This window comes from Ovis aries, chromosome 2 (genome assembly GCF_016772045.2).
Source record: "Ovis aries strain OAR_USU_Benz2616 breed Rambouillet chromosome 2, ARS-UI_Ramb_v3.0, whole genome shotgun sequence".
NCBI classification, from domain to species: Eukaryota; Metazoa; Chordata; class Mammalia; order Artiodactyla; family Bovidae; genus Ovis; species Ovis aries.
The window spans coordinates 240,647,815-240,666,765 of record NC_056055.1 but is presented as its reverse complement, the minus strand read 5'-3'; the positions used below and the strand labels follow the sequence as shown (position 1 = coordinate 240,666,765).

The window sequence follows — 18,951 nt, the reverse complement described above, 5'->3', positions numbered from 1 at the left end:
CTCCCAGTGGGTGCCCTCGGCTTACATTTCATTGCTTTGGGCTGGAAACCGATTCCTCTCCCCAGGGATGCACGTGCTGGTCTCCCTGTTTCCTGGCAACAGGTTCCAAAGAACTGGAGCCCCTGAATTATTGCTGAGTTCCTGTGGTCAACCTGGAAGGAAAAAGGCACCTGGCTCCGATGCATGGGGAAAGGCTCTCTGGCCCTCTCCCCAGTCTGAGCACACACTATCTAGGCTGATCTCTCTCTTTGATGCCAGCCCATGCCTGAGAGTCCAGGGCTCAGAGCAAGGGGCCAAAGATGGGAGGTCCTTCTGTGAGAATCTCCTCTGCTTGTGAGAGGAGCTGACCCCCTTGAGTCTCTGACAGGACACCTGAGCACTGTGATCTCTGGGAGGAATAACTGGGGAGGGGTTTCAAATGGCGAGGGCTTTCTCAAGGACCAGAGGTATCTCGGCGCCCTGTGGGAGCTGGAATCCCAAACGTCTTCACTCTTGTTTATTCATTTATTCACATCACAGACATTTTTCAGTGCCTCCCAGAGATGCAACATTATTCCCCCTCTCCCCTCAACCGCGGAATCTAAGCTGGGGGAACCAGGAAGGTGTGACAAGGCCAGAGGACGGCGCTGAAGTTGGTTGGGCCAGGCTGGATGGGCTTGGCCAGGGGACCGGCCGAAATGCCCTCAGGGCTCACACCACCGAGCCCCCTCCAGTGACCGAAGAAGACGCTTGGTGAGGCCGGATCCCGAGCTCAGTCACTGACGTCGACGACCGCCTGGGGGCGCTCGAAGCACGAGCCGCGCGAGTGACGTCATCAGAGGCGGTCCAGTGGAGCCCGACCCGTCCCGGAGCGTCATATGACGTCATCGAGCCATCCGGAAGCGCCCCCACGTGTCCTCCCACCTCGGTTCTGGGACCTCTGATCTTGCTGTCACCCACCATGGGTCGCTCCCGCCGGACGGGTGCGCACCGAGCGCACTCCTTGGCCCGTCAGATGAAGGCGAAGCGGCGGCGGCCGGACCTGGATGAGATTCACCGCGAGTTGCGGCCCCAGGTCGCCGCACGGCCCCGGCCAGACCCAGGAGCTGAACCCGATCCCGACCTGCCAGGGGGCGGCCTGCATCGCTGTCTGGCCTGCGCGTGAGTTCCGGCCAGGCCCAGACCTGAGGAGGAGAAGGGTCCGCGGTACGGGCCGGAGGTGTGAGGTCCGGGCCCAGGGTGTGCAGGGTTTCCCTCTCTTGGGACCCGTGTGGGTCTGCCGGCCACCCATGCCTTCAAGCCCGGAGCCTAGCGTCAGCGAATGCGCCAGGGTCAGGGAAATAGGCCTACCTGGGAGGCATCACCTTCTAACTCTCCTCCCTACCCACCTCATCCCTACAGGAGGTACTTCATCGATTCTGCCAACCTGAAGACCCACTTCCGATCCAAAGATCACAAGAAGAGGTATGAAGGAGCAAGGAGAGGATTGATGGATGGGTTGCCGGGCAGACAGAACTTACGTCTGGTCAGCTTTCAATTCGTATTCTTTTTTCCCAGGCTGAAGCAGCTGAGTGTGGAGCCCTACAGTCAGGAAGAAGCGGAGAGGGCAGCGGGCATGGGTTCCTATATTCCTCCCCAGCGGCTGGCAGTGCCCACAGAAGTATCCACTGAGGTCCCTGAGATGGATACGTCTACATGACATGGCCTGAGGATGCAAGGCAGAGGAGCTGCCCGTGGACAGTGGTACAGGGGCCAGGTTGGGAGAGACTGTGCCAATCTCTTTTGGTTTGGAGAGTGGATGGCCTCTTCCAGATACCCTCCCTTCCAATAAAAGAAATGGATAAATAGAGCTTGCCTCTGGCTCACTAACCTCCAGGCCACTCCTCCAAATTCAAGCCCTGTAAAGATTTCTCCACTAATCCTGTGTACAGGACCCAGAAGTTTACTCCCTGCTTGATTCAGCCTTAGGGCCTGCATCCTTGCCATCCCTGGGGTCCTGGCATCTGTGCTGAAGACCCCCTTTGGAGCCCAGGTGTGTGTGGGGTGATGGGTAGGATCAGGTTCATACATTTTTGCTTACAATGAGGACAGGGAGTGACCCCCAGGAAAAGAACGAAGTAGGCTCCTGAGATTGTAGCCCCTGTGAATCCAGGGGCCGATGTGAGAGGCTGCCTGCTTCGTCATGGAGCCTGTGGCGGCCGCCGCTGCCCCACCATCTTCCAGACAGCATAGCAGGAGCCGCCCAGCCCGAGGACAGCCAGCACTGCAGCCACAATCCCCGCCAGCGGACTCCGGGGCTCTGCCTTCAGCTCCCCGGCTATCTGCATCTGGAGATGCACAGAGGGTCCGCCTGAGGGGTCAGTTGAGACTACTGGGAAGGCGGGTGGGGTGGAAAGCGGCTGAGAAGCTACAGCTGGGGAAAGGAGATATGGATGCCATCGCTGCCCCAGGGAGATTCCACCCCAATCCCTCTCGCTTCACTGCCCATCTGGGCCCTGGTTGTTCAGGCGGCCGGGAACGTGACAGCCTGGTAACTGGGCATCATCCCGGCCATGGTAAGGGGCGGACGAGGTCGGTGCTGGAAGCCATCAGTTGGGGTGCTTACCTGTAGCACTCGGAAGTAGCCAGGGGTCAGGCGTCGAAATCGCATGGTGGGTGCCGCTTGTCTCCCAGATGTCCTGTGGGGTGAGAGCCGGAATGAGTACCAGTGGCGTTCGTTCACGATACCAAGAGGCGGAAATCAGGGCATAGGGGTTCCTGACTCTCATATGTGAGACAGCCTTGCCCTCAGAGGATGCTCACCAGCGCCTGCCTTCCCAGGTCTGGCAGGGGGCGGGGCAGCTAGACCTTTAAATCTGTCCCTTCCCCCGCTGGCCCGCCCTGCCAGCTTTAGGAGCAGCTGTCAGGAGAGATCAGCATCAGGCCTGAGCAGCTCCTCCCCCTCCCACCGGGGAGTACAGGCCAGGGAAGCAGGAGAGACCTTGCCTAGCAGTGTGGACAAGTCTCAGGCCTGAACCAGGTGTGGGAGGGCCTCCCCAGCCCCGGTCTTGGCCCTGTCCCTGCCTCAGGTAATTGGATGTCACCTGTCAGCTCTCAGCAGAGGAGGGGTTGGGTACCTTTAGCACCCCTTCCAAATCGGGGCAGGCCTTTCTCACTTGATTTCTCTTAGATCAACCACACCTACCTCAGGGGAAGGCACATTTCACCCCTTTCCCCAAGATGGAGTTCCTATAGGAACTTCCCTCCTCAGCTTGGAGACAATAATAAAAGATCTGCATCTACTGATTGAAAAAGCTGTTCGAGGTGTGCTAAGGAAAATTGTAGCTGATTGGGAATTTCCTGGTGGCTTAGTCGTTAGGATTCTAGGCTTTCACTGTCGTGTCTCGGGTTCAATACTTGATCTGAGAACTGAGATCCTGCAAGACCTACAAGTGTGGCCAAAGAAAAATAACTGACTGTGCTGGGCATTATTCTAAGCACTTTACGTGTATGATTATCTCATTTGGTATTGATTATCTCATAAAAACGCCGAAAAGCATATTTGCTGAATAGCATGTAGAGTGCCTGCATGTAGTATAGAGAGAAGGGAAGAACACCCAGAAAACTTACCAGTGGCCCATTCTGGGCAACGGGACAGGAACCTGCTGGGGAAATGACACACCCACCTTCCCTTTGAGCTTCTCTGGAGGCTCAGCCAGTAAAGAATCTGCCTACAATGCAGGAGACCCATGTTTGATTCCTGGGTTGGGAAGATTCCCCTGGAGAAGGAAATGACAACCCACTCCAGAATTCTTGCCTGGAGACTTGCCAGTATTCTTGCCACAGATAGAGGAGCCTGGCGGACTATAGTCCATGGCATCGAAGAGTCGGGCAGGACTGAGAAACTAACACTTTCACTTTCCTTCCACTCAGTGAGCTACTATTACCTTTGACATTTTTGCAGCAAGTAAGTTCAAAGACCTTTTATAAACTCATAAAACTACCTTCAAAATAGAAGCTGCAGGACTTTCCTGGTGATACCATGGATAGGAATCCTTCTGACAATGCAGAAGACACAGGTTCTATCCCTGGTCCAGGAGGGCCCACCTGCCGTGGAGCAACTAAGCCTTTGTGCCACAACTACTGAGCCTATGCCTAGAACCTGTGCTCCATGAGAGAAGCCGCTGCAGTGAGAGGCCTGCACACTACAACTCTACATTAGACTCCACTCTCAGCAGCTAGAGAAAGTGTGTGCAGTGGACACCCAGTGCAACCAATAAATACATTTATTTTTAAAATCCTGATTAAAAAATTGAAGACAATAGAAGCTGCCGTTTACCATGCCTCTACTTCTCAGCCCTGCCAGGTCCTTCAGGTGGGGGTGGGGGCTCGGGGGCAGTAAAGGCACCAGCATGGCTGTTAGGCCCCCAGTCCTTTTCGGGGAGGATCTGAGTACAAGTGGTGAGGTCTTGTTGGTTTCTCCCCTACAGGACTGTTGAGTTCAGGGAGGTCAGGCTGGCTGGCGTCTCACCTCTAGCTCATGTGCCAGCTCAGGGTAGGTGTTTGATGAAATCAGGATGATGGAGATACATCTGTTTATTGGAGCATCACAGGGAAGCTAGGGTGGGAAGAGGGAAAAGCATTAAAGGAGGAGACAGCACAGAGGAGGGATACACAGTGCAGGGCAGGAGGACATGCGACCAAGGACAAAGCCAGAAACGTGAGGGCCACGAGCTGCAAATCTGAGCCTGCTGGTTCACAAATGAGGGAGCAAGGCCTCTGGGGATCCGGCGAGCTGGCGTCCCCTTGAAGGAAGCAGCTGACAATCTGCACTCATGCTTGATGCCATGTGCGAAGGTGGAATGGGGTCAACAGAGCTGGCCAAGTTCCAGGGGACTCAATTTGTATGTGAAATTATTAAATGATAATTAACACACACACATACCACGCAGACATCCATGGGCCAAATTCAGACTTTGGATCTCTGACGATTCGGCTCCTGACAGGCTTTGGAGGCACTGGTAGAGAGTCCAAGTTAGGTGACACAGAGGGGGCCACCCTCCCAGGCCCCTCCCCACAGAATTAAAGCAATAATAACTCACATCTACCTCATGTTCCAGATTTCAAATATTAAAAGACATCCTCAGAGCTAAGGTCTAATTCCCTCCCTGCTCTTCTACAGACGAAGAAACAGGTTCAGAGAGGTGTAAGAGGTGGACTCAGTCACATAGCAAGTGGAACTGATTTTTTTTAATTGACACATAGCTGATTTACAATGTGTTGATTTCAAGTGTACAGCAAAGCGATTCTGATAAATACAGAATATAAGAATATATATATTCAGACTCTTTTTTCCTTACAAGTTATTATAAAATATCAAGTTTAGTTTTCTGTGCTATATAATAGGTCCTTGCTAGTTATCTGTTGTATACATAGCCACATGTATGTTAATTCTAAACTCACGTGAAACTGATTCTGGCTGATTCCAAAGTCCTGGGTGTTCCCTGGCCTGGGATGATAATGATGATGATAACTGCAGACACTTAGTATGTGTCCGACATTGTTCTAAAAGAAAAGCTCAACCTGGGCTTCTCATCCCATCAACTTGGATGGGAAAAAAATTATATATTTATTTCCACTGACCTCTAACCAAAATTTACCATCTCCTTCTTTATAGATTGAAGTATTAGCAGTATCTGTGGTTTTTGCCACCAGTAGATATCAAATTGTAGTTATCACAAGTATCTCAAAACGTTACTTATGCTCATTAAAGATTTCAAAATGCTGATAGTTATTAACCCACTGCTAAGTCACACTCTTTCAGACGCTCCTAAAACAGAGCTGCCATTGACTGTGGCCAGTAGAGGGTTAGTGGCCAAATGGTGAATCCACCTGCTCTTGCGTTATGACTCAGATTCTCAGTCTCTCACACGCCCTATCTGTAGTTGTTTGCTGACCAATAGGTGTGAGGAGGTGAGTCAGAGACCACCCCCACAATTCAGTGTTATTCATGCTGAGTAACAATACACTGATACCACTAGAAAAGGAAATTTTAATTTGCCAGTCCTGTTAGTGATACATATTAAATACATATTACTATATGTACTGATAAATGCATATTACTATATCATAAATTTGTGGGTTTTAACATATTTTGATAGTAATTGTCCTCGCAATCTTCAGCATTTTGCTTTTAAAAGCAATGTTCTGAGAAAAGGTCTAGGGTTCCCACCAGACCGTCAAAAGGGTCCACAGTGCAAAAAAAAAGAGGGGTCCGGAAACTAGTTCTAAAGGTTTTAGAGCTATTAATTCAGGTACTCCGCACAGCCCTCTGAAGTAAACGCTAATACCCATTCTACAGACAGGGAAATTGAGGCCCGGTGGGTCGGTTTAGGCCTTGTCACACAAGGTAAGAAGCTGCAGCGTTGGGGTTTGGATCCAGGCTGTGGCTTCCTAACCTTCTGTGCCTCGCTGCTGTGATCACTGCTCACTTTTTGGTGAAGGCCGGCCAGCCGGAAGGTCAGGTCGCATCCTGCCATTTGAGGCCAGTTTTGGGCGGGGATCCCAGGCCAGCTCCGAGGTCATCCGTGTCACACACCAGTGGCACCGCCCCCAGGTTTGGGATGCCTGAGGGCGGGCAGGAGATGGAGAGGCCAATGGCTGTGAGAGCGCCTCACCTGGCCTGCTTCCTGGGCCCAGGTATGCTAGTGGCTCCGCCCCCGGCCCTGCCCAGCCCCGCCCCAGGTCGGGGCTCCGGGAGCGGAAATTCCTGCGCGGGCGAGGCGGAGCGGGTGCCGTCCGAGAGGCCGAACTTGACCATGGAGCCAGTGGCGACCTGGACCCCCAGGAAGGTGGCGGCTTGGCTGAGAGGTGGGTGGGGCCGGGGCAGTGCTGGGCCTGAGGGGCCTGGGCCGGGGAGAGCGGAAGCAAGAAGGACCTGCCGAGTTTGTCGGTCGGTTTGTCCGTCCGCAAGTATTTACAGAGCGTCTGCCGTGAACCCGGCGGAAAGATAGTCGAGATGACTCCGGTGGGGTCCCCCGAGGACCTAGAAGGGGTCTGCCTTCCCCTCAATAGCCCAGGCAGTGGTTCTGTAATGAAAACAGAAGGTGTCGCTCCAGCTGACCGCCCGCAGTGTATCTCATCTTCCCTCTGCCCACGGGGCGCAGTGGGCTGTAATTCATCCCACTTTTCAGATGCTGAACACTCTGCACTGAGGCAACAAGTGATCTGCCCAGGCTTTGGACTAGGGCCTGCCCGTGGTGTCTTTTCCCTCCCCCCACCCCGAGGCTCCCAGTGAGAGCAGAAGCCCAGGCCCAACTGGAGGGGGTTGGTACAGCCCCTTCTGAGACCTGCAGGGAGGATGAGCCCAGATGGGTGGGAAAGGGCCCAGAGTGCCAGGGGACTCAGAGAAGTGTAGATGGTCTGCTGTGGAGCCGGGAGCTGGGAGGTGAGGACCACATTCCTCCCACAGGCGGAGCCAGAGTTGGAGGGGGGCAACTGGAGTCATCTGGGGACAGACTCAGGATGACCATCCCCGGGAGGAGCAGGGATTCAGGCCTGGAGTCAGTCTCCCAGATTGAATTCCAGGCCCAGCCCCTCTGCTCATCAGTTCTGTGGCCACAAGTCTCCATTTCCCTATCCACAAAATGGGAAAGGCAGTTCTGATGTCTTGAGGTTGGACCAAATAAGACAATTGTGATGAGGGCCTGGCTCAGCGTCAGGATCTGTTGGGAGGGAGACAACACAGCATATTCACCGAGCATGGGAAGGGAAGTGCCTGAGGCCCACGGCTATGGAGTAAAAGCTCCTGAACTCCTAGTCAAGGGCTCCTGATGGCACACAGGGGATGGGGGAAGAGCTATTGGTCACACACACACACACCGCGTAAAGAACTCTGGCTTGGAATGGCAGGGGTTCCTTCAAAGAGGGAGAAAGCTAACTGTTAACCTCTATGTATGTCTTTTCCCATCTGTAAAATGGGAATAACAATATCTGTACTTTCTAGATTTGGTGAAAAGTGTTAATGTGTATAAAGACCTTTAATTTTTCCTAGCACATAGTATTTATTTTTGAGTGTCTGCCTTATGCCAGGCCTCGGCCAGAATTAGAGATGAACACTTGTTTTAAGGCCCAGTCCTTGCTCGTGTTCGAGTAGGAGAGGTTGGTGCTCTGGTGCAGGGGTCTGTGGAGGCACAGGGGGCAGTGAGTGCAGCAAGAGGCCCCAGCCCAGCCTGGGGAGTTGTGGAAGGCTTCCTGGAGGAAGTTAGATGACCAAGGACATGAGGGAGCTGGAAAAGCAGTTCAGGCAGAAGGAAAGACACCTTCGGGGAGCGTGAAGCAAAAGCAAAAGAGCCTGCCGAGAGCTGCAGGGAGTTAGTGCTCTGGATCTAGAGTGTTGAGCTTGACAGGCTATGCCAAGAGGGGAGACTGGAGAGGCAGGTGGTGGCCGGATCGTACAGGGCCTTGCAGATCATGGTAGAGAGTCTGGCAACACATAGTATGGGGGCTGTTATTGACTGAACCAAGGGAGTTGGTCAAGCGTTTGACATGTGGCATGTCATTTAACAGACATGATTAGAAGTGACGTGTTTTTATTTTCCCCATTTTTTTAGGTGGAAACAGGCACAGAGTAATTCAGTTACTTGCTCAGTTGCTATCACTCAGGTCTCCCTGACTTCAAAGCCACATCAATCATGACTTGCCCAAGCATCAGAACCCCTGCAGGATTTGTTAAAAAACACATTGCCGGGCCCTGCCCCTGAGTTCACGCCACTCGGCTTGCAGGATCTTATTAATAGTTCCCAGACCAGGGATTAAACTCAGGCCCCTGCAGTGAAAGCTCAGAATCCTAACCGTAGTCCCAAATTGACTGTACATTCTATCCCCCAAACTGATTTATAAATAGCTTATACCTTTGGACCACCTTCACCCATTTCCCCCACTCCCTGCTTCTTGCCTCTGGCAATCATCAGTCTGTTCCCTGTTTCTAAGAGTTTGCATTTTTTGGATTCTGTATATGAGATAATACAGTGTTTGTCTTTCTCTGATTGATTTCACTTAGCATAATACCCTCAAGGTCTATCCATGTTGCAAATGGCACGTCCTTCTTCCTGGATGAGTATTTGTGCGTGTGTGCCCGTGTGCGGGTGTGTGACATTTTCTTTACCCATTCATCTGTCAGTGGACACTGAGGTTGTTTCCATGTCCTGCCTGTTTTTCTTTTTTATGGCCACACCGCATGACTCATGGGATCTTAGTTCCCCGACTGGGATCAAACCCAGGCCATGGCAATGAAAGCACTGAATCCTAACCACTGGGCCACCAGGGAATTTCCAGAATTTGCATTTCTAACAAGTCCTCTGATGAGGCTGCTGCTGCTGCTGCTGGTCGGGGGAAGCATCCTTTGAGAACCGCTGTCCTGTGTGATCCTACTTCTCAACTCAGTAGTAGCCTTATCTGTGAAATGGGCAGGACAGAACACAGCCTTGGTCTCAGGGTTGGCATTAGGAGAAGGGCTCTTCCACTGACCGGAAAGGCCTTGACAACCCCCTGGGTCCCCCGCGCTGACCCCTGCTCTCCCTCCAGGCCTGGACGATTCCCTGCAGGACTACTGCTTTGAGGACTGGGAGCTGCCTGGCAAGTACCTGCTACAGCTTTGCCCCCGCAGCCTGGAGGCTCTAACCGTGTGGCCTCTGGGCCACCAGGAGATCATTCTGGAAGGGGTGGAACAGCTTCGGGCGCTGGTGAGTGAATGGCGGCCCAACTGGCTGCAGCTTCCGCCCACCCTGGGGATGCTGATGGGGGCTGGCCCCTGCCAGAGTAACCTGCCCCCTCTCTGCACAGAGCTCAGGGCTACAGTCAGAGAACCTGCAGAGCCTGACAGAGGGGCTGCTGGAGGGAACCCGGGCATTCCAGAGCTTGGTCCGAGGTCGCCTGGGGGGCTGTGTGGAGCCCCCTGCAGATGTCCTGGGCGCGGCCGTGCAGCTGGTACATGAGGCCCGTTCCCTCCTCTTCTGGCTCAACAGGTACCTCGGTCTCCTCCCAGGGTCTGAGTGACTGGTGAGGGGACCCTCTGCATCCATGGCCTCCTCCAGGGACCTGGGAGAGAAAACAAGAGCTTGGCTCTTGTTCAGATATGGCTCAGTTCAGTTCAGTCGCTCAGTCGTGTCCGACTCGTTGTAACCCCATGAACTGCAGCATGCCAGGCCTCCCTGCCCATCACCAACTCCCGGAGTTTACCCAAACTCATGTCCATTGAGTCGGTGATGCCATCCAACCATCTCATCCTCTGTCATCCCCTTCTCCTCCTGCCCTCAATCTTTCCCAGCTTCAGAGTCTTTTCCAATGAGTCAGCTCTTCGCATGAGGTAGCCAAAGTATTGGAGTTTCAGCTTCAACATCATTCCTTCCAATGAACACCCAGGGCTGATTTCCTTTAGGATGGACTGGTTGGATCTCCCTGCAGTCCAAGGGACTCTCAAGAGTCTTTTCCAATACCACAGTTTTAGAGCATCAATTCTTTGGTGCTCAGCTTTCTTTATAGTCCAACTCTCACATCCATACGTGACTACTGGAAAAACCATAGCCTTGACTAGACATACCTTAGTTGGCAAAGTAATGTCTCTGCTTTTTAATATGCTGTCTAGGTTGGTCATAACTTCCCTTCCAAGGAGTAATATGGTGGGACTGGCCAAAAAAGGTTAATTGGTCTGTGTAAGGGCTTCACATTGGTTTGTAATGGGGCTTCCCTGGTGGCTCAGATGGTAAAGCGTCTGCCTTCTAGGCAGGAGATCCAGGTTCGATCACTGGGTTAGGAAGATCCCCTGGAGAAGGAAATGGCAACCCGCTCCAGTACTCTTGCCTGGAAAATTCCATGGATAGAGCAGCCTGGTAGGCTACAGTCTATGGGGTCGCAAAGAGTCAGACACAATTGAGCGACTTCACTCACGTAAGAGCACTGGGTTCCCTGGGTTCCCACCTGACCTCCAGCTTGTAACCATGCCTCATCAGCAGCATTGCGTAAGGAGCTGGCTACCCCCTTCACTGGCTGCTGCTTGTCCCAGAGGTTCTAGCTCTAATGTCACCTCCTCAGGGAAGCCTTTCCCATTATATACTCTCAGAGCTTCCTATGTGTCACAGGAGTAGAAGTTAAATCTTTTTTCGAATTTTTGTTTATTTTTTGGCCGCACTGGGTCTTCCTTGCTGTGGGGCAGGCTTTCTCCAGTTGTGGGATGCGGGGGCTGCTCTCTGGTTGTAGTACGTGGGCTGCTCATTGCAGTGGCTTCTCTTGTTGCAGAGCACAGGCTTTAGGGTACATAAGCTTCAATAGTTGTAAGCTCACGGGCTCTAGAATTTGTGGGCTTCAATAGTTGTGGCACAGGATTGCCCTGTGGCATGTGGGATCTTCTCAGTCCAGGGATCGAACCTATATCCTCTGCATTGGCAGGCAGATTCCTAACCCCTGGACCACCAGTGAAGTGAAGTGAAAGTCGCTCAATTGTGTCTGACTCTTTGCAACCCCATGGACTATACAGTCCATGGAATTCTCCAGGCCAGAATACTGGAGTGGATAGCCTTTCCCTTCTCCAGAGGATCTTCCCAACCCAGGGATTGAAACCAGGTCTCCCGCATTGCGGGTGGATTCTTTACTAGCTGAGCCACAAGGGAAGCCCAAGTATACTGGAGTGGGTAGCCTATCCCTTCTCCAGCAGATCTTCCCGACCCAGGAATCGAACCAGGGTCTCCAGCATTGCAGGCGGATTCTTTACCAACCGAGCTGTGAGGGAAGCCCATAAATCATTATTGGACACCTGGGAAGTCCCTAATCATTATTGATGTAATTATGTATTTAATATCTGTCTCTCCAGTGCCTAGAACCAAGCCTGGCATTCATTAAACACTTGACAGATAAATCCTGTGCTAAAGTCTGTGCTAAAAATAAATAAAGTCTGCACAGAATAGATCTGTGCTAAAGATGTATCAGTCATCTCCTTCACCCCAAACCAAAACTCATCAGGGCCTTAGATGCGTAGTCGGCTCAGGGTGGTTCAGTGGCCTGACTGTTAAGCTCAGCCCCCTAACCACTGCTCCATCCTCCCTTCTGCCAGGTACCTCTTCTCCCACTTAAATGACTTCTCATCCTGCCAGGCGATTGGGGAATTATGCGGGGAGCTGGGCCAGGCCTTGCAGGAGGTAGGAGATCCAAGGGCCAGGCTTGGCCGAGGCCATAGAGACCAAGTCAGGCTAGATCTTTTTATAACTTGTGAATCAGCACAGGTTCGGGGGTGAGATCAAGGAGAGGCCAGAGTAGGAAGAGAGGAGGCCCGGCCACTGGGGAGGGGGTGAGGGGGTGTGGGGGCTCCTAACTGGAAGGGGCAGCTCAGCAAGTTTGATCTCAGGAGGGTGTGGAGCAGGGGAGGGCATGTGTGGTGACCTCTGGGGGCCCGGTGTCAGGGAGATGGGACCCAAGTTCTGTGGCCATGTCGTTCCGGGAAGGAGCCAGAGTATGGGACACGCTGGGAGGGACCTCAGGGAACTCCCCTGCCCTCAGGAGAAGGCAGGACACTCTGCTCAGGGCCGGCCCCCGCTCTCTCTCTCTGCTTCCAGGACTGTCCAGCGGCTGAGAAGGAAAGCAAAGTCCTGAGGATTGTGAGTCGGGGGCTAAGTGGGCCACAGGGATGGGGTGGGACGGGACTCAGGCTAGACATCCTGCCCTCCATCCACCAGAGCAGCCATGTGGCCGGGGTCTGCTGCAACATCCTGAGCTGCTGCCCGGAGGAGCTGCTGAAGCAGAGGGCTGTACTGGAGCGAGTGCCACTGGACGATCCTGCGGTGAGCCCTGACCCCTCACCTCTCACCTCTGGTCCCCTCAAGCAGCCTCATGTGGGCTCGGAAATCTGATTCTAGGATCCCACAGAATCCTACCCTGTTCTGGCTGGATGGACCTCTCTGTACAGATGTTAAAGGTTTAGAGGACCTCCCCTGGGGTCTCACCATCATTCAGCCCCTTCTCCAGTCCAGAGGGGCTGCAGCAGGTGGGGTGTTGGTGACACATGCCAGCCCCGGGACACGGACCTGGCAGACTAGGGGAGGAGAGGAGAGGGCATGAACTTTTTTGCTTCAATCCTTGACCAGCTGGGAAAATCCCAGCCGTGCCCTGTCCCTGCTTAAGCCTTCAGGAGAGTTGCTGAGAATCTGAAAGCTCAGAAGTCAATAACCTGCTCCCCTCAGTCCTTAGGGGAAGAGGAGGCAGGGCCCAGAGAGGTGCAGCAGCAAGCCCAAGTCACACAGCATGTCAGGCGGTGCCAGCTTGAGGCCAGCTCTCTCCTCCATTCCACCTGTCTATGAGTCCTGGTGCCCAGTGGGGGTCCTGCCCCCTGGCCCTGCAGCCCCCCGACCCCCAGTGACCGCAGGCTTTGCCTTGCAGGGCCTGGAAATCCACACCACCAGCAACTGCCTGCACTTCGTGTCTCAAGTGGGCACCCAGGTGAGAGCCCTCCAGCTTTCTCAGCCACCCAGCCCCATGGTCCTGTTTACCTGCCGGCCAAGCCCCGTGAGGGCGCACCCCTCTGAACCCCACCCTCCAACACCAGGTCCCCACCGAATCCCAGCTGCAGGTCCTGCCCGGAGATGAGATTGTCCAGGTCAATGAGCAGGTGGTGGTGAGTGAGGGGAAGGGCATGGTGAGAGGAAAGGGTTCCTGAGTAGAACCCAGGTTGGTGGGTGGAGAGGTTCCCTTCCTTCGGGAGACCAGGGTGGTGAGCTGCTTGCCGTGAGTTTAGCCAGCTCACGTGGGTCTGAGGGGCTCCAGGAGGCTTCCTGGAGGAGGGCGAGCGGAGGCTGAGTGCGAGGCTGAGAGAGTGATCTGAGGGGAGGGCTGTTGGGTTGCCCCAGAGGCTCCCGTCCAGGTGGGTGCAGCCCTGTGTCCCCATCCCCTAGGTGGGCTGGCCCCACAAAAACGTGGTGAGGGAGCTGCTGCGGGAGCCGGACAGGGTCAGCTTAGTGCTGAAGAAGGTCCCAGTGCCGGAGACCCCACGACAGGTACCTGCCACCCTCCCCCTCCCCAACTGCTTTCAGACCCGGGTGTGGTGCCCAGCTCCATCACCTGTTTCTCGTCGCTCCTTAGACCCCTCCTCAGCCCCTGAGCTCACCATGCCCAGTGAACCCATCACCGGCTCCAGCCTCGGTGTCTCCCAGGTAACAGGCTCGGGCCCCGGGTGGGTCTTGGAGGGTGAGCCACAGCTCACTTTATCTCTCCCCCATCACTCCAGGACCCCGTCTAAAGACATCTTTGACTTCGACCTGCCTTCAAACCCAAGTCCTGGACCCAGCCCTCCTGCCTGGACAGGTAATATCAAAGCCCCATGTGTTAGCAGGTGTCCCAGACAAGGCATGTGAGGTGTCTGACTCTGACCCTGGGCTCTTACACCCGCCACCTACCGCTGGGCCTGGGTCTGAGGCTCATGGAGCCTCTCTCTCTTCTCCCTCCCTGACAGACTCAACCTCCCTTGGCCCCAAGCCCCTGCCCAGCCCCCCTGCAACCACAGCCACATACCCAGCAGAGGTAGCAGGCACTCCAGAGCCCCCAGAACACCCTGATAGGGTAAGTTCAGGGGCTCAGCAGGGAGGGGTGTGTGGCTCTGGATGCAGACTCTTCTCTAATTGCCTATGTTCCTTTCAGAGTCCTGTCCCTGGCTGCAGGAAATCAAAAGGTATGAAATGCACCTGACTGGGTAGGTTGGGGGGGGTTTCCTCTGCTCTGAGGCAGTCTTAGAAGTCTTTACAAAGCTGGGCAAGGCCACCCTCCCAGCACACCCGTCGCACACTTCTCTCCCAGACACAGTTCTGTTTCTGGGGTCAGACAGACCTGTGCTCCCAAGCCTCTCACCAGCTCTGCGATTTCTGGGTAAACAGCTCGTCCTCTGATCTTCGCCTTCCTCATCTCTTAAAATGAGAAGAGTCACCCCCGCCCAGAACTGACACTTGCTACAATCCAAGCGCAGAGCAGGGGTTCAGAAGCATCAGCTGCGGGTGCTCGTGGGGGGGCAGGGAGCAGCTTTGGGGGTCTGGGGTGCCCCGCCAACCCCTCACTGACCCTTGTGCCATGCTGCTGCAGGCGTGGCGACGCGCCGGCGGGTGTCGTGTCGGGAGCTGGGCCCACCCGACTGTGATGGCTGGCTCTTGCTCCGCAAGGTGCCCGGGGGCTTCATGGGCCCGCGCTGGCGCCGCTGCTGGTTCGTGCTCAAGGGACACACGCTCTACTGGTACCGGCAGCCCCAGGTGAGACCCCCCCAACACACACACAAGCGAGTCATCTCAGGGCCACGGCTCCTATTCCTCCTCCACCGTCCAGGCCCACCAGTGGTCACCCGTGGGCCTCAGCATTCCCATCTGTAAAATAGGAACACTCTTCAGAGAGACCTGAGGTGTGTGCAAAAGCAGTTTGGAAAAGGTATCACAGGCCGTGTAGAACCACTGATTCTGCCTGCCTTTCCTTCCCCTTCTGTTAATCTGTTCATCCAGTGATGGGTACTCAAGCAATTGTCTGCTCATTCCACTAACATTCAAGGTGCTGTATACCTACTGTATACCCAGCTCTGGGCTGGGCCCTGGGACATGGGGGAGCACTGGACCTTTTCTGTTTCTCAGGCCACTGGGGACAGGGACGAATATAAAGGAACAATATGGGAACATACAATGTGATGGAGGAAGAGCCCGGGGTGGGTGGAATCCCTGCAAAGGTGACCAGTCCACCTGAAGAGTGGCAAAGGCTTCCTGAGAAACTAGTGCCTGAAGGTAGTTAGACAGAAGGGTAAAAGAAGAGCAGGCAGGGAGAAGAGCATTCTGCAGAGCAGCTTTGTCTGTGTCCGTGATGGAGCAAATGTATGAGCGGGCTCCTCTTTCCTGGCTGTTTCTCTGGATCGCTTGCCCCCCATTTCCAGGCACAGAGACACCCCTTGGTCACAACCCTACCCGAGCTTCCTGCCCTGAGCCCTGGGCATTGACAGATGAGCAGTTAGACAGCCCAGGAGATGCCCTCCCCACCTCCACCCCTGCCCTTAGGACCTGCCTGGGCCTCAAGGGTGTTGGAACTCCAAGCTGACCCTCACACTGTGATCCCCCAGGATGAGAAGGCCGAGGGCCTCATCAATGTCTCCAACTACAGTCTGGAAAGTGGGCAAGATCAGAAGAAAAAATAGTTAAGTCCTGGGCTGTGACAGGCCAGGGGTGGGGAGAAGGGAGAGGCAGGTGACAGGAGGGGAGGGGTGGGGGCAGCAGGTGGCTGGGATTCCCAGGCCAGCCTCTCTGGGTTTGGGATGGGCACCCCCAGGTGAGTGAGGCCCCTCTGCTCCCCGGCAGTGTGTTCCAGCTCACCCACAACGTGTACAAACCCTTCATCTTCGCTGCTGATACCCTGACGGATCTGAGCATGTGAGTGCCCCTCTCTCACCCCCCTCACCAGCTTGCATGTGAGTGCTCGGGGCCTGGGCTCAGGAGCCTGGATTCAAATCCCAGCTCTCTGAGAGGGCTGCTCAAGACACTCCCTTCTCTAAGCCTCAGTTTCACCTTCTATAAAATGGACGAATAAGAATTCCTATCTCTCAGATTGGCTCTGAGGATTAAGTTAGAAGATGATATAAGTAAAAGCCCCACCCAGCACTCTTGAGAGTCCCTTGGACTGCAAGGAGATCCAACCAGTCCATCCTAAAGGAGATCAGTCCTGAATATTCATTGGAAGGACTGATGCTGAAGCTGAAACTCCAATCCTTTGAAGTTGTGAAGAACTGACTCATTTGAAAAGACCCTGATGCTGAGAAAGATTGAAGGAGGGAGGAGAAGGGGACAACAGAGGATGAGATGGTTGGATGGCATCACCGACTCAATGGACATGAGTTTGAGTAAACTCTGGGAGTTGGTGATGGGCAGGGAGACCTGGCGAGCTGCAGTCCATGGGGTCGCAAAGAGTCAGACACAACTGAGCGACTGAACTGACTGACTGACACCCAGCATACTGCTGCTGCTGCTGCTAAGTCACTTCAGTCGTGTCCGACTGTGTGTGACCCTATCGACTACAGCCTACCAGGCTCCTCTGTCCATGGAATTTTCCAGGCAAGAGTACTGGAGTGGGTTGTCATTGCCTTCTCCAGCCCAGCATACTGACTCAGTGGAATCTCTCTGAGACCCATTTGCCCCTCCACAGGTGGGTGCGTCATCTCATTACCTGCATTTCCAAGTACCAGTCTCCAGGCCGGGCCTCCCTGCCCCGAGAGGAAGGTGGGTGTCTCACAGGGCTGGATTCCATCGAATCTCACCTGAGCCTCTGCTTTCCTGGGGTGGGGGCTGGGAAGCCAGTTCCCCAAGCCCACCCCCTGGCTTACCCAACCCTGTGAAGCTTCAGTGGGTCCCCCCAACGGCTCCTATCCACCCCAGACTGCTACAGCGAGACAGAAGCTGAAGATCCTGACGATGAGGCTGGATCCTTCTCAGCCTCAGTGAGTCGGGGGCTGGTGGAGGGGGCGTGGGGGTGAAGAGCAGGGCATGAAGCTCAGACTGATAACCCTCCTCTCCTTCCACCCTGCCCACAGCCCAGCCAGGCCCAAGCTAAGAGTTCGCTCTATGGAGATCCATCACCTGCAGCCACCCCGCAGGGCAGCCCACAGACCTCCTTCAGTCCGGGGACAGGTGAGGAGCAGAGCAGGGGGTGGGGAGTTAGTGGGGGCCCGGAGCTGAGACAGGGCTGGGGGCAGGAGGGCGGGCACACTCTCACTCTGCTCGCCTCTCCCACAGACAGCAGCGAAGGGGCCCTCGAAGGAATGGTCCGGGGGCTGAGGCTGGGTGGCGTGTCCCTGCTGGGCAAGCAGCAGCCCCTCACTCAGGAGCAATGGCGAAGCTCTTTCATGCGGCGCAACCGAGACCCCCAGCTCAATGAGCGAGTGCACCGCGTGCGCGCACTGCAGAGCACGCTCAAGGTCAGCAGGGGGCGCACAGGGGGCTGGGAGCTGGGCCAGGTGTCTAAGATGTCTGGTTCTCTCGGGCTCGGCTGCGGACCCGGTCGAGCTCTGGGTTCCTGGAACCAGGGTCTCGATTTTGAGGATGGGGGCTGGCGCTGGCTGGGATATGTGCGCTGGGCCCGAGAGCTAGCTCTGGGCTCGGGCTCTGCCCCTTCCTGGGGTGATCCTGGCCCCTTAACCCCGACACCTCTTCCAGGCAAAGCTGCAGGAGCTGCAGGCTCTAGAGGAAGTGCTGGGCGATCCCGAGCTCACCGGAGAGAAATTCCGCCGGTGGAAGGAGCAGAACCAGGAGCTCTACTCGGAGGGCCTGGGGGCCTGGGGAGGGGAGCAGGCGGAGGGCGGCTCCCAAGTCCTGAACTCTGACCCCAAGGAACAGTCTTCCCACCCGCCACCCTCTGACCCCGAGGAGCACTCCCCTCCCTGCCCCCTGACCCCAGAGAGTGACCCCCGACCTCCTGACCTCTAACCTTGGCCAGTACCCTAAGTTCCCGACCTCCGGCCTTGAGGACCACCTCTGACACATCTAGGACAGAGCATCCTTGCATGCTGTTCTGCGTTGGAGGCAGTGCTTGTTGGTGGTTCTGCCCCCAGCTGACCACCTCTGCTCCACCTTCCACTATTTCTGCTCCTCTGCCCGCCCTGGAATGGGGTAAAGTGAAGTGAGCTTTGTGCCAAGGAAGGAGCGAGAGGCAGGGGTGCAAGAACTCTTTCTTACTCTGTGTTCTACCCGTGCCCCCTCCACCCCTCAGCACGTCTCCATTCCCCAAGCCAGTCTGAACAGAAGTTCTTCACTTGAACCAGTAGATACTTTTCATCTAAATAAAGTCAGTTTCTTTAACATGAATCTGTATTTGCCTTTGACTTCTGTATTAGAATCTGGAATCTGCTTCTGGGAGGGGACAGGGATGAAAAGCTGTCAGATGGGGGTGAATGCTCTTGGTAAGTAGCCCATTGCCCAGCCCGCGTGCGGGGTCTCTAGCTGA

General features: G+C 55.0%; 3 protein-coding genes across 6 annotated transcripts; 2 read left to right on the top strand and 1 right to left on the bottom strand.

Annotated features, from left to right (window-relative positions):
* Positions 1-483: 483 nt before the first annotated feature.
* ZNF593OS (ZNF593 opposite strand) lies at positions 484-2,803 on the bottom strand. Its single transcript, XM_060411445.1, has 2 exons — positions 2,585-2,803; positions 484-2,306 (listed from the first exon to the last, which is right to left on the bottom strand). Exons 1-2 carry the CDS (start codon positions 2,627-2,629, stop codon positions 2,160-2,162), a joined length of 192 nt encoding a protein of 63 aa, XP_060267428.1. The 5' UTR covers positions 2,630-2,803; the 3' UTR covers positions 484-2,159.
* Positions 856-1,828, top strand: ZNF593 (zinc finger protein 593). The gene is made up of 3 exons (XM_060411444.1): positions 856-1,140; positions 1,381-1,443; positions 1,537-1,828. The coding sequence occupies exons 1-3, from the start codon at positions 941-943 to the stop codon at positions 1,676-1,678; spliced, it is 405 nt and encodes a 134-aa protein (XP_060267427.1). The 5' UTR covers positions 856-940; the 3' UTR covers positions 1,679-1,828.
* Positions 2,804-6,737: 3,934 nt separating the features above from the next.
* Positions 6,738-18,812, top strand: CNKSR1 (connector enhancer of kinase suppressor of Ras 1). Of its 4 annotated transcripts, none has more exons than XM_060411439.1 (21): positions 6,738-6,828; positions 9,544-9,701; positions 9,802-9,945; positions 12,105-12,149; positions 12,564-12,605; positions 12,684-12,788; positions 13,384-13,443; positions 13,550-13,618; positions 13,896-13,997; positions 14,083-14,153; positions 14,228-14,304; positions 14,453-14,559; positions 14,638-14,668; positions 15,073-15,236; positions 16,082-16,155; positions 16,317-16,388; positions 17,158-17,231; positions 17,388-17,449; positions 17,543-17,639; positions 17,745-17,926; positions 18,165-18,812. In XM_060411439.1, exons 1-21 carry the CDS (start codon positions 6,777-6,779, stop codon positions 18,432-18,434), a joined length of 2,058 nt encoding a protein of 685 aa, XP_060267422.1. In that variant the 5' UTR covers positions 6,738-6,776; the 3' UTR covers positions 18,435-18,812. The 4 variants fall into 4 exon arrangements, with proteins under 4 accessions (XP_060267422.1, XP_060267421.1, XP_060267424.1 ...); XM_060411438.1 differs by having other exon boundaries at positions 9,802-9,987; positions 12,069-12,149; XM_060411441.1 differs by lacking the exon at positions 18,165-18,812 and having other exon boundaries at positions 9,802-9,987; positions 12,069-12,149; positions 17,350-17,449; positions 17,745-17,899.
* The last annotated feature ends 139 nt before the right edge of the window (positions 18,813-18,951 follow it).